The 14,320-nt window shown below is 42.6% G+C and overlaps 1 protein-coding gene and 1 non-coding gene across 2 annotated transcripts in view; one reads left to right on the top strand and one right to left on the bottom strand.

The window, feature by feature from the left end:
* Positions 1-9,386, top strand: part of PLCB1 (phospholipase C, beta 1 (phosphoinositide-specific)) — a 123,672-nt gene extending 114,286 nt beyond the window's left edge. The window contains exon 24 of the mRNA XM_009874236.1: positions 9,156-9,386. Within this exon, the coding sequence (XP_009872538.1) occupies positions 9,156-9,386 (231 nt within the window). The remainder of the gene's footprint in view (positions 1-9,155) is intronic.
* A 3,609-nt stretch (positions 9,387-12,995) lies between these two features.
* Positions 12,996-13,079, bottom strand: TRNAV-GAC. Its single transcript is given in 2 exon segments — positions 12,996-13,031; positions 13,042-13,079. It is a non-coding gene; the product is annotated as a tRNA-Val (tRNA).
* Positions 13,080-14,320: the final 1,241 nt, after the last annotated feature.

The raw sequence follows: 14,320 nt of genomic DNA, 5'->3' as shown, positions 1-14,320 counted from the left end.
CTGAGCAGAGTCTCTTTTGCTTACAGTGAAGCTAACTTATCCCAGTGGTAATGAAAAAGAGCAGAATCTAGCCTTTTAAAATGTTATACATGTTCATAGGGGATTTTTTTCTCATTCATACTAGCTCAAATTGTCTTTATTTATATGCATCATGACATGTGTAGGTTACATATTTACAGAGTCATCAGAAAAACACTTGACAGCTTAAGAAAGTTTTTTATCCACAAAAGGAAACACACAAAACAGTCACCAGAAGGAAGAGTGTTTCCAAGTATACAGCTTCCAAGGCACAGAGCAGGGCTTTGCATGAGAATAGACCGCTGCACTGATGAAGAAATGAGGAACAAAAATTATGGTGAAGAAAATCCTTCCATAGAATTCAGTACCAGCTATCTCTTTAAAGAAAATGCAAGAGCTCTGAAATTACTACAGCTAATACAACTGCCAGTAGGAAAAGATCACCAGTTTAGGCTTCTGTTGTTAGGAGCTTCTCCAACTCAAAAATTTTCAGCTGAGGTACAGTACAGGCACATGTACATGGAATACATGTGTAGCCTGGGCATCACAGATGGGCATCTCATCAACGTCATCACTCAGACTTCTAGTTTTTCAGTTAACTCTTGGAATAGATGTTGGATTACTCTCCAGAAAGCAGATACGAGTTTATGAGAGTGTTAAAATCTAGAAGCTCAGGTCCCAGGTTTCTTCACAGTCTCATTGGTTTCGTTGAGGTTGCAGTTAATAAAGGTGGGGACACAGACTGATGAAGGCCCTGTGGTTACAGCCTAATGCAATGAGACAGCACATATTAAATGACTCTTATGGGGACTTGTACCTTAGGGAGGCACAGCAAATCACCTTCGCGTTAATGGGGAGAGGCACAAAGCTGAAACTTGGGAGGTAACAGCGGAAGCCAAAGGGGGAGTGTATGAATAAAGGAACATGCAGTTTCTATGCCCCTTGGCTTATGACATGCTTCAGGTGTTACAGTGATTTTTTTTTTAAGTCTCTCTTGGGGCACTTTCTGAAGGAGAGTATCTAGACTGTACAACCTGTTGACATGGGATGGTAGCAGCGGCAGTAGCGGATCTGTCAAAAACACAGCTACTCCTAGGCACGCACCCCTGGTCTCAGGGCTAGCATGGAGAACCCTGCGGGATGGGAAGATTGGCTGGGTGTGTTAGAGCTCGTGTGAGGGGCTAGGGGAGCTTCATCTGGGAGAAAAAGGAGGTGAGTCGAGGCTTGGAGACAGAAGGTCCTGGGATTGGTGTCTCTTGTATCTGTCATGGTTTGAAAAGTAATCGTTATTTGAAAACATAGCGATGGACATGCACTGAGATTGAGATGTCCTTGTCTGAGGATAGGAATCATTAATAGGAACTTTCCAGTCAGCATAAAGCCCTTTCCCGCGCCGGCTGTCATTTACCCAGTGCAACAATGTTCCCTGCACCGTCTGTGATCCTGAGTGCTCTTAGACTTTCTTTAATGATTCCACGCTCCAGCATCATTTGAGATAAAACCTCAGCTACCTTAGCAGTTCCATTTCATGGTTAGCTATGTTGTCCTTGAGTAGCTATGTCAAGCCTGAAGGTTAACGTGTGGCATATTCCTTTGTGCACTTGTTTGCAGTGGGAGAAAAAGAAAAAGAGAGCATTTAGGTGCTCTCTGCACATGTAGTTGTTAACTCCCGGATAAACAGCTTCCCAAGACCCTACATTCCCCAGCTGCTTTTTTGGAGCCATTCTTCCAGGTGATAGAGGTGTGTGTGTTGCTTTTCGAAAGGTTCTGCAGAGAATCTTGGGTCTTCTCAAAGCCATCCCCCTCACCCTTAGTCACCGTCTCCTGCAGCCCCCCGTAGCCCGCCAAGAGCTGCAGAGAGTCTGTGGCTGTGAGGCCGGAGGACAGCTAAGCAGTGCTTACTCCTTTGCCTTCCCAGCAGAAATCTGCTTAGTGGAGGGAATAACACGGTCCGTAGTAAGAAACTCCTTCTGTTCCCAATTAAACAAAAATTGCTTCCTATAAATCACTTGATCCCTGAGCTCTCTCTGTTCCTGAAATTCACCCTCCCTGTTACTGAGCCTCCATCTGCTTTTAACAATTCTTGCTACTCATATGTCTTTTAATGCTGTATCCCTCCAGAATGGCTTTCTAATTAAGTAAGCTCTGAAAATGAAAAGCAGCAGAACAGCAGCTTGCTTGCTCTCTGTACCCTTAATCTGGGAGTCCTGTACGTGCTATTTTGGAAGCTAAATTGAGGTCGCTGACATTATGCATATTTGTTGTCTGATGCAGTCTTAAAAGCCTCAAATCCTCTATTCAAAATGATCTTTAGGCACACGGGTCAAACATTTGCAGGAAGAGAAGTATTTGGGGCTTTAGCAGATTTAAGAGAAACAGGAGGAGTGATAAAGACGCGATGATCTTGGACCAGTATTTCTGTTGCCGTGTGCTTCCACTGACCAGTGAGAAGATTGGTTTTGTTGACGTTAACAAAATAAACATTTCCAATGATCTGTGAAAAGGGAAATGGGAGCTTTGCTAAATAGAAATATCCTGTAGGTGTTGCAGTTCCTCTTTTGTTACAATCGTGTAGTGACCAGTTTGTGCCTCTTGTCAAAATAGTCTGCTGAAATTGCACAGAAATTAATGCAGCCAAGATTCTCATCAGTAAAAATAAAAAGAATAGGTACTGCGTATGGGGAATGAAATATTACACTGCCTATGGGCAAGTACCAGAGTAATTTTGGATACAAATTAGTATCACATTTAAACTGTTGAATAAATACAACAGCCATATAAAAAAAAAAAAAAATCATTGTTTCGTTATTTTACTGCTCTCTGCCTCAAGGGGAAAGAATGCAAATTAAAAATTCCTCACATTTGGAATCAGAAGTCAAAAATTGTGAAAATCTTTTTAAAGACTTGAGAATAAAGAGTTTGCTCTTGGAAATGTTAGAGGTTGTTGGAGAAACCAAACTGTTTAGTCCTCAGAGTGCATTTTTACATGTATTGTTGAGGCAGGATATTTGGATTATTTTTCATTTATAATTTACTGCATCATTCAGAGAAAAAAAAGAGTGTGATCAGGGAAACTAAGTATTTATGAATAATGCAAAATAAGACAGATTTAAAAGGAAAGATATAAGAAATACAAAACTGAAAAACTGGCCTTACAGAAAAATGGCAAGTGGAATGGAAATCTGAGACTTAAAAAAGTTTATTTGGATTCATATAAATTTTTTGCAGTGAAAGAACTTCACCAAAACAAATGTGGTCATAATTAACGGGTTTGATTAAACAAAATTGCATTTTGGTGGGATTTTTTCAGCAAAATGTGTAACTTGTTGTATTTCATGCATAACTTTCTTGAAACATTTTTGCTTGAAGGTTAATTTTTTAGATGCTTTTTAACTAGTGACCTTTCCATTAAATTGGACGTTATAAATCTATTGTAAAAGAACACGTGAGCTGGAATGAATCCAAGTCCGTGTGGAAGTGGGTTGGTTTTTGTCAGATAACCGCATCTTATGTCAGGAGAGCGACACGACAAGGTTGCACCGCCGAGCACAGCAAGCATGCGGTATCTCAAGCTGTGTGGGGAAGGAAGAGAGGGGTGGGGAAATTTGTTTTGAAAACACTTTAAAAACTACAGAAATGCCACTTCAGAAGTACAATGGGAAGGAGCAGCAGCATTCGTATGAACAGCTTCAAAGGTGTGGCTATAGCCGGAAGGGAGATGGGTTGGACGTCTTCTCCCACAATTTCCCTTTCCCTTGGGCTGCCAGAACAAGGGGGAGGAGGTCAGACAGAAGCGGTGCCGGGTGTCGACCAGCTGCGCATCCGCCTCTTGTCTTGAAGCCATGGAGGCTGCCTGGTGGGTCGATGCAGTAGAATTTCATAGGATGCTGGCAACAGCACTAGCCCACAGAGGCATTCCCAAATTTCCCGTGTGAGTGATAGGGTCAGGTTTCAGTCCGTTGGTTGTTTTTAATGCACAGGGTAAAGGCTTTGCTCCTGACATCTGAGGTCCTAGATGTCACTTGTGTTTGTGCAGATGCCTACTTCTCACGGCTTGAGCTCCTGCAACACTTTAACTTTGCTCTGTATCTTCTGCTTCTTCTGCTACTTCATTAGTCTAACTTCCTTGCTTTTCCACAGTTACCTTAAAACAATCCTGATAAAAAGAAGGAGGATTCTGCAGCTTGAAAGAGGGGTGAGATGTATTCCAGGTAGTGCAAAGGGAGAGGAGTTCAGTATTTGAAGCTTAAACTCAGGGACAAGATAATATGAAACACTAAATAAGGAATGATTAAGGAGTTTGGCGAGTTTATTTGATTTTAAATTTTCCTAATTTTTTTTTAACCTAAACACCCCATGTGAACTTCAGCCCTCCTGGTAACTTATGTTGGCAGCGTGCTGCATTTTTCATGTGATCGTTTTATTTTTGTTCTTGATAGAAACAGAAGTTCATTAGATCACGCTGCAAGTATGCAGAAGTCTACAGGGGCTTGATCCAGGACAGTTTAAACCCCACAATTTCTGCCTCTGTAATTCTTTTTTGATCACATTTACTGCTTTTAATGCTCTGATCGCTATTTTAATGCTGTTACGTTATTTTGATAAGTTTAATAATAACACCTAGGTATAAATGGTTCTAATAATACCACCCGTTCCCTTTTCCGAGCACGTTTTCCTTGGTTTAAGCTTAATGACTACATTCATTTTTCCCTCCCATATTCCACAGAAGGGTTGCTGAGGCCTTTCTCTGAACGATGACCCCTTTTGGAAAGCAGTTGTACCCAAGGATGCCGAAGAGCTCTTTGAATTGGAAGGGAACACGAGCCAATCAGCTGGGCAGCTGGCTGGTCGTCAGAAGCTCTGCTCACTAAAGCATGGGCTTAGTCCCTTAAAGCCTCGCTCTGTTTCTGTCCCCAGGGCTAGGAGCTCTGGTGGTTGTGGGGAAGGTTCAAGGATATAGTGGCCTTCATCCGGGGCACAAGGGTAGGCAAGCCCAAGCCGCTTGGTCACCCACAACGCCTGACGGCTGACTGAAGGCAATGGGGACCCTCAGGCTTCATGGTATGTAGCAGAGGCAGGAGGGTCCCAGTCAAAGCCTCACCACGTCTGCTTTAACTCTGAGCAGGACAACGTGGTGGCCCAGTGGCCCACAGCCTGTTCTTAGCCTGTGCTGGTGAGTGTCTCGTTTGATAAACAGAGTGGAGGAGAGCCCTTTCAAACCAGAGGCAGCTGAGGATGGGGCCTCCCAAGCTCTGACCGCTACGTAAGCTTAATTTCTCTTCTTCAACAATTTGGGGGTAATAACACTGATGCTTACCCATTTTGTAAAGCTGGTATGACTAGCAGCTGATGGTTTCTAACTAGCACTATTGGTAAAATATAAAAGGTAGCAAACGTCCATGAGTTAGGGTTTCTGGCCACAGCTGTCAAGAGTGACTAACACATTCATCTCCTGTCCCCAAGGACACCACTGCAAACACTTAATGATGGCTCTACATTTTAAAGTATTAACTCATTGCCTGTAAGTAAAGTATATGAGAGTGCGATTTCCCTAAACAAGAAGTAATGTTTCCAGCCCCTTGTGGGATACTAAAGCTGCATGGAAGTGACATTAGTAAGTCATTTTTATTGGCGATTCAAGAGAGGAGAGAGGATCTATAAGAGCAGATAGTGAGATAACAGAAGGAAGAAGGTTGTTATGTGCTAATGGGAACAGTGGTCCAGATAATGATCTGCCCATCTAATCATCAGTCTCATTTTCCCCCCCTTGTCTGGCTTCAAAATCCGAAAAGCAAGTGTAGGTCACCTTGTTTAGTAGCTAGAGAGCAAAGAAATGGGAGGAGATGGACTTGTGACGGGAAGGAACCCGAGGGGCCAGCAAGCTGAACAGTAAGGCCACACTGGGCCGAGGTCTGGTGGGGTGCTGGCTGTGCAGAGAGGTTTACACTCACACACACACTGACGTGGCACTTTGCTGTGCTGTCAGCAAGCCAAATAAAAAACGTACATTGCTACCGCTACTAATGGGAGGGCAGCTTTCCATTAGTGAATGAACTGTAATGTCCCCCAAAGCCACAGAATATGGTTGTCTTTGTCTAATAGAAGGATCCTGAGGCTTTTAAAAGGAAAACAGCTGCAGGTTTTTAGCCAGCTGGTTTTAAGCAGGCAACTTGCTGCTGTAACCTGGACCAGCAGCTGTTTCCCAGCGTTGTGCCCAGGGCTGGTGGTTTAAGGGGAAACAGCCAATGCACTGTCATGGGTTGGCAAGCCGTAAGCACGCTGAGGAAGACTTCAGTGAGAGGTCGGGTCTGGCAGTGGGACAGCTGTGCTCCTCCTTGTGTGATAGCTCAGGGTCAGGGAACAGGCTCTGAGGTGCTCATCGGAAGCCAAACAAGGGAAAGGACTGACAGGGCCTTGAAAGTCAAAAAGAAAAGGAATTTTCACAGCCTTTTTATTCAACCTTCCTTGTCTGCTGTCTGCTCCTTTTCACAATTAGCTATCTGTATAGCCTGTCTCTGGAGACACAGAGAGGGGTAGCTCCAGATTCACATCATCTCTACTAAACACTCGACTTAGGGGGGATTATCCACTGGAGGCACCTCAGGAGGTGCATGTTAGACACAATTGCTATCTGACAACATGCTTAGGGTTGCACTGGATTCAGATAGCATTCAGTTTCTGAGGGATTATAAATATTTCTATTGATGTTGAACTTAATTAAGCAAATCAAGGTTTTGAGGGAGGTTGAGAGGCAGGAGATCTTTCTCTGACTTTTCATTCTGCATACCTCCTCCCATACCTCAGGTGCCCAAAATTTACAAATTCAGTAATTCCATGTATGAAAATAAGATAGGGAAATGCAGGAGCCCATCTCTGGCTCAGACACTCCTGTATAAATAAATTCATGCCCTTATATGAAGCTTTGTCTTCCAGTGTTCTGGAGCCTTCTCCACGATTCCTAGATCGTATGCCAAGCTGCCTGTCCCTGCAGGCACGTTACCTGGCTTGGTGGGATGTTCAGACACTGCTGCGGATCTGCACTGGCAGCCCAGAGCCCGGCTGCAAATGGCACTAAATCCGAAAAGACAGTGACACTTGGTGTGTGTGGTGCACAGCCTCTGCCGCCACTGCTGTTTCAGATTAACCTGAGGAATGTTTTCTTCCACGTTTGGCATAAATCTCCCTCTAACTGTGATATCCTTGGGTAACTGTCACGAACAGAAGGATTCACCTTCCCCTCCCTGGGCTGTGGGACCCCGGTGGTGAGCTGGGCCGGGAGGGATGACAGGTAACACTGATGCTTCTTTCCTGCTGTCCTGGTTGAGCTAAACAGAACCAATTCTGTTCAGTGATTTTTACTTCTCAGCTCAGTTTCTAGTGGCTGGTCCAGCCCTAACACACGATACCTGCCAACCACGCTACAGCCCTGTTCCTCTTGGAAGTGTTATAAAAATGGAGACAAAAATTTCTATCTAGCCATAAAGCCAGAAAACAGAGTAATTTCAGGAAAAAAAGAAGGATTAAACATGATAGAAGGTGTTATGGTAGTGATTGTCTAACAGTTGATGCAAATACATATTTTGGAGGCAGGACGTATGGAATGGAACTGTTTGTGCCTTGGACTTGGTGTTTGTCAGCATTGTGACGCCAAGGTGGGAAACTGGGGCAGAACAGCAGGAAAATTGCCAGAAATGAGGCAGGAAAGCCACTTTAGCAGGGGAACCAAAAGGAAAAAGCCAGATCTTAGATCCTGAGGAAGAAAAGCTGCAAAATCTGTCTAATTAAGGAATGTAGAACTAGACCAGGTGAGCTAAGGACATTGTTTTGCACATCAGGAGAAAGGAGAAGAGGCCTCACAAAAATGAAGTCAGAGATGCAGAATGAAAACCAGGACAGAAGCATGGGGAATGGGATTGGAAGGGCTCAGAGGGAGGGGTGGTGGTAAAGTCACATGTTGTGGACAGGTCAAGGATGGTACGACTAGTATAGGTGCTAATGTTCAAGTGAAAGTTTGTATTGTCCGTTGAGAGCTGTTGCAGTGGAGTGAAGGAGACTTGAAAGTAGATTGGACAGACTCAAACACAGAGCTGAAGGATCAGAATTCATGGCACCTTTATGCATCCTGAAAAAAATACAGCTCAAAATACAATTGCTAAGAAACAATTGCTAAACTGCTGCAGCTACAGTTAGCAGAACCTGACTCCCTTTTTTTAAGAAGGTGGGTGGATGGATGGATGGATGGACGGACGGACGGACGGATGGACAGCGTGGGTTTGACTTTGAAACTCAACCCTTTTTGCTTCCTGCCATGCTCATATTGGTCGTGACAAAAAAGAATTGGCTTTTTCTTCAGTTGAAACCTTGATACACACGAATGTTTTTTTAAATAAAGGATCATGCAGATCCTAATATGGGCACTAAAAACAAAGGCTATACAAATAAATACTGGGAAAGGACCCACAGCTTCCTGAAGACTGATAGCCAGATTTCTTTCTGCATGCCTTTTGCATCCTGTTGATGGTATGACACTTTTTCCCCAGTAATGTCCAAGACACATACTGCATTAATCAGATAATGTAAGTTTCCATGATCTAGCCCTAAGAAATGTAATTTAACTTTTTTCCTCCTCCCTCTTTGACTCCCTTTGACAACTGACTTTTTCCTAATGGTTTCTCCAACCCAAGAAATCTGGCAAAAGTTATTATATTGTTCTCATAATGTTTGTGGTGTGATTAATGTGTGATTAGCTACCTTAAGCTTAACAAAGGCCTTGCTCTTTCCAAGGCTTATCCGTGATCCATACTGCACTTGAATCGGGTCTTGTGAAAGCCAGTGGGAGTATGGACACCCAGTACAATTAAATCCACATATATTTTAAGGCTTTGGGTATCAAGGATGGTTCCCAAAACCAGCCTTACGCGCAAATGACCGCACGTTCCTTCAGCTTTGCAATGACTGCATGGAAATCGATAAGCATATTGGATGTGTGGCTCTAACATGAAAAGGAGAGAAATATGTTCTTGAATCGTGTAAAATGCATTAGTAATTTCCCCGCCTGCCCCGTGTGGTCCTTCCCCCATACCATAGCACTGGTTGCATTTGATACACCTGAAGACAGCTTGTCTCTTTTGTTGTAGTTGCAGGTGGAACTCGATCAGGAATATCAAGACAAATTCAAAAGACTGCCTCTGGAAATTCTGGAGTTTGTACAGGAAGCCATGAAAGGGAAAATCAGCGAAGATGGAGACCACAGTTCTGCCCCCCCTACCCTGGCATCTGATATTGGAAAATCAAATCATAAACCTCTGCAAAGTGAAGAGGAATTGGAAGAAGATAATCCAGAAAAAGTGTTTGATACTACTTTTTAACGGCCCAAGAAACAATCGGTGTGCCAGGGCGCACCGCCCCGCAGCTGCCCGTCTCCACCCTCCCGATGTGAGCTGCCGCTGAAGCGCTTGGGGAGGCAGGAGGAATCTGCATTCAAGTGCACATTTCCCAAAAGGAACATTTTCTAAAAAGTATTGTGGAAAGGTCTTCACTCTCATTCTTCATCTTATTATTATTCTAAAGCTTAGTGCAGTTGTTGGGAGAATTAATATGTTAACCATCCTCTCTTCTTTTTCTTTTCTTCTTTTTTTTGGCCAATTTACAATGGGTGATTTTCTGGCCACGTTCACTGTTAAGAATGTTTAATGAAGACCAGTGTATTGTACAGAGACAAATGTGTGCAGATTTCCTTTTGAAGTGCCAGTGCAAAGTGCTCCAAACTAATAGAGATCCTCGAGAATATTATAACGGTAATTAATCATATTTGTTTCCTTCTTTATAACTGCACCTTGACAGCTGTACCATCCTTTTACATTTGCACTGAAACATTTAATCCTTTTTTAGCTTTGCAAGCACTGGTGGCTTGCTGTCTTGATATTGTGTTTATCACATGGAAAGAAATATATTTGCTGCTGAAAATTCTTGGAACTGTGGGGACAGGAGGAAGACAAAGAGAAGAATCTCTGCCGGGAGATTATCGCTGTCTGTATACATCTGTGTTTGTTACACCATGTGAGTGCATATATGTTTGTATATATATAGAGCTATATGTGCACACACATCCATCTAAATACACACAGGGCATGTTTCTGTTCAAAGTTGGCATGGTCTCTTGGCCAAATGGCATGGTTCAGGGATAGGGGAGTAGAGAGAATCTTTATGAAAGCTAACATCTGGGTTATACTGCTATAAAATAGTCACTGAGTCATGAAATTCTTTTTGTGGTGTTAGTGTTGTAAATCAAAGTAGTTTTAGAATATAAATTTGATATATATTTTGCAGACTCAAGTATTGATTTTAAGTATCATATTTTAAGCTTACTGAATTTGATAGGATTATGAAATGTTTAGGACTACAGTATTTGAAAATTAACAGAATCTTCCATTATTTTTAAGACTGAGGTTCAGTTTTACTAAGGTCAGAAATTTAAAAGCAAAATATAGAAACCTGATCACTGTTATTTAAAAATGTATATTAATCTGTTTAACTGACTTCTTAAAATAAGAACAATCAAAGTTAGAGTACTGTATGACACGCATGGCAAGTAACAGCACATTTTGAGGACTTTATAATAGGTGACAGACTTTGTGAAAGTCGGGATATTTGAAAAGGTAAAGAAATGCTGTTCTCTGGATTCCCATAGTAACAAAAACAGGAGTTAAGAAACATTATGGACAGATTGTATTTGTACCCAAGTCAATGCGTAACGCTAAAGGCCTTTTCCTCAGCCCGGTGATGAAGAGGAGTCTTAGGGCAAAGGATAAATAGCTCAAAAGATGCAGATTTGCATCAAGAGGCTCAATCCTGCAGACTCCCGTTTTCCCGTGCACCGCTGGGCTCAGCGCAATTCTTCCGGGGAGTAACGTTCACGTACATGTTTGCAAGATGGGGGCCTTACTCTGTGTTAAAAAGCAATCGGAAAAAGCAGTCAATTACACAGAGATGAGTTTTAGTATATCGTAACAGTTAAGTTACTTTACTTCCATTCCCTCAGGATTTTAGTACTTCGAAGTAACTTATTTTATTTAAATTTAAGCAATAAAATACAAATGAAGCTTAAGTTGTCAGTTAAATAATGGTGTGTATATATATATAAGTTGAAATCTTGGAAAACAAACAGTATTTTGGTGTTTCTTTTTTAAACTTAGAGCAGAAAGAAAAATTGCACATTGTTTGGAGAACATATTTTGGATTAAACGATTCTGGTTTATGATGACGAAATTAGTGACCATGAAATTCAAAAACCTGACTTTGGTCTTAATGCTAGGAAGGGTGAATTCTCTGTTAATCTTTGTTTTGCACTTTGAAATCAATCACTCGTTGAAAACCTAGGGAGTCGAGATGTAATGCTGCATTTTGTAAAATGAAAACGACACATTGTCTAAATTATTAGAAGAATAAACTGATAGTAGTGTTCACAATAAAACTGAAGACTATTGCATTATCAAAACCATTGTAAAGCGCAGGCTTTTCGGTAAAATCTTAGCTCCTTTGACTTTCAGCGCTACGTTCCCATGGACTTCAGCGGAGCCAGGAGTTTACCACAGTCTTCAGAGAAGCTCGGGCAAACACCAATTAACCTTTTATTTATATTCAAGAAGAAATGCCTATACTGGTTGGATTAAATATACTATCAGCTGTAGTCATTTTACAGTATGTTTGGATTTGACCATTTCCTGTACTCCCATTTTTTTATATCTGTACAGTGCCACTTCCTGCAGGTGTAAGGTAGCGTGTAATACTGTACATCTTGCATTGTTTGGACTATTTCAGTGAAACAGATATCATTTAATATTGATATTACTTGAACTAGAGTAAGATAATGAAAAAAGGGTCTTTATGATGTGCAAGTCTTGTGCCTTTTATGTATTTGCCTTGTTCCGTGTTGAATGTGTGGAAATGCTGTATCGTGGACTTTCTGCTGTATAGAGTAGAGCTGTCTATATTAAACTAGGTTGTGCACTTCAGATATCTTTACACTACTGAAAATAGCTTGGTTTTGGCAGTCTAAATGGAATTTTAAAAATTCTAATGAAGGCCAGACATTTTAGATTTAACATGTTCATAATTATGTTAATTAATGCTCATGTATTAGCTAAACATTCACTGAAAGATAACTAAAGGGACATCATTGCTTGCCTTTCTTTGAAATCAGTGTTGCTCTTGTACATTGTATTAATAGTGTTTGTGATTGATTAGTCCTTGATGATTTACTTTCAGAGTAGGATGAAATATTTCAGTTAACATGTACATAGTTTTCAGTTCTTCAATCTATGATTGTTTCGGAGGCATAATTCACATTTTTGTAAAAATTCTATGCAATTTTGTGGCATGATGTTTCTTCCACTTGTAATTTTATGTGCTTACATTACAGATCCAAAGGACAAATAAAAATTTCTAAACACAAGGCAGTTGTTTTCTCTGTTTCTTTACTCAAAAGCCTCATTTGATTCAGGAGATCTGGACTGAACTTAGAGGCCTTGCTCTGATGCTCTTTGCTCCCAGGAAGGGCAGTGCCACAAGGAGTCAGGGAAGTTTCCCTGCAGGTTCTTGTGTTCACGACAACGAGAACAAGTAATTGCACGTGCCTGGGCATCCATCCCCTGCCCCTCTCAGCAAAATGTGCATTTGCTGATGCTCTGAAACAACATAAAACGAGCAAAAGTGCAGGGCAGCCAGTGAACTGGTAAGAAAGTGGATTGGTTTATGGGACAGGCTTTTGTAGAAAAGCAGTTGCATGGTTTTCAGCTATACTAGTAAACCACCTTGACAATTTAGAGCAGCCTTACTTCTCTTCCACCACCTCAGCTGTTTTGCTAATCACAGAATCATAGGATGGCCTAGGCTGGAAGGGACCTTAGAGATCATCTAGTCCAACTTCTCTGTTTTGGGCAGGGACACCACCTCTCAACTAGACCAGGCAACACATGAGGACCGAGCGGGAATCGAACCCGCGACCTCGGTGTTGGTCCTTGTTGTCAGCACCACGCTCAAACCACTGAGCTAACCGGCCCCCTCTATCATCTATGCAATTATATATGTGCTGTGAAACGTATCTTTGCAGGGGCCTTCCACCGAGAGCACTGAAAAATAAATCTATTCTATTGGCTTTTGACTTTCCTTTCCCTATTTAATTTACAATGTAAAAAATTATCTCTGGGAGAAGAGATAAGCAGGTATATTAATCCAGTGTACTAAGGGATATACATATTAAAATAAATAGTCTCCAAGGCAGCTAAACTCAAATTGCTCACTAGAAGAGTTGTGGGGAAATGGAGTCTGACAATGGGGATGGACATGGTACAGGGTAAAAGCAGGCAAGGAAGGAACAGTGCTGAAAGCTGAGCTCATAAATTTAACAGATAGGAGTAAGACTAGAACAGAAACAGAGGCGGGGAAAACGAAAGAAAAGAAAAATGAGCACGTTTCCTTCCCCACGGAGGAGCAGTGGGGTGTGAAATCAAGAGCGGGGTTTGCTGAGCCTCCGTTAGTGAGCTGCTCTGTGTGTAGCGAGGCAGGCAAGGGGAGGCCGCACGGTGGCGAGAATTTTGTGAGGATGAGGGGAAGATGGTGACAGCAAGCACAGGGAAAAGCCAGGAGGCCATGGGAAGGATTGGGAAACAACCCTCATCTCCCACAGGGCTCAGCAAGGCAGGATTCTCACAGGCAGCCAAGCAGATGACCTTGGCACTTGTACTTGGGCCACAGGAGAGTGACTTGGCTGCCGAGGAGAGAGGGCAACAGGCTGGGATGTGTGGAAGAGCTGTTTGGAGGCCAAGCAAAGGGAAGATGGTGTCATGAAGGCCAGGGGGTGGGGCCAGAGCTGTGTGCTCTCACGCAGCTGTGGACATGCCATGAAGTAACCCTGCAGGGCTTCTGCAGCTTCAAGTGGATTCTGCAAACACTCCTGGAGATGGCCAGAAGAAAAGCAGTCTCACTACAGCAGCAGCAGTCTGCTACTACCTACTGGGGAAGGTGACCAAAGACTTCACTTTGCCCTCAGCATGCCTGCTTTGATAATTAGTGCCAGGTTCCACCAGGAGTAATTGATCCTGGGCTTCATGAGCCTTACATCGTTTCCTTCATGGTGATGCAACTTGCAGGAGAGGGCCAGAGGGTGCCTGCATCCAGCTGAGCTGTTGAGGTGCGCGTTGGGGAACATCACTGAGCAGAGCAGGGAGAGCTTGGACCGGGTGAGCAGGCTGAAGGACGGTACAGCCAGGCCTCCTAAAACCTGGGTATGCACTTGAACCCT

The sequence above is a fragment of the Apaloderma vittatum genome, unplaced genomic scaffold, assembly GCF_000703405.1.
Source record: "Apaloderma vittatum isolate BGI_N311 unplaced genomic scaffold, ASM70340v1 scaffold4088, whole genome shotgun sequence".
Classification (NCBI taxonomy): Eukaryota; Metazoa; Chordata; class Aves; order Trogoniformes; family Trogonidae; genus Apaloderma; species Apaloderma vittatum.
This window is presented reverse-complemented; position numbering and strand designations above follow the sequence as displayed.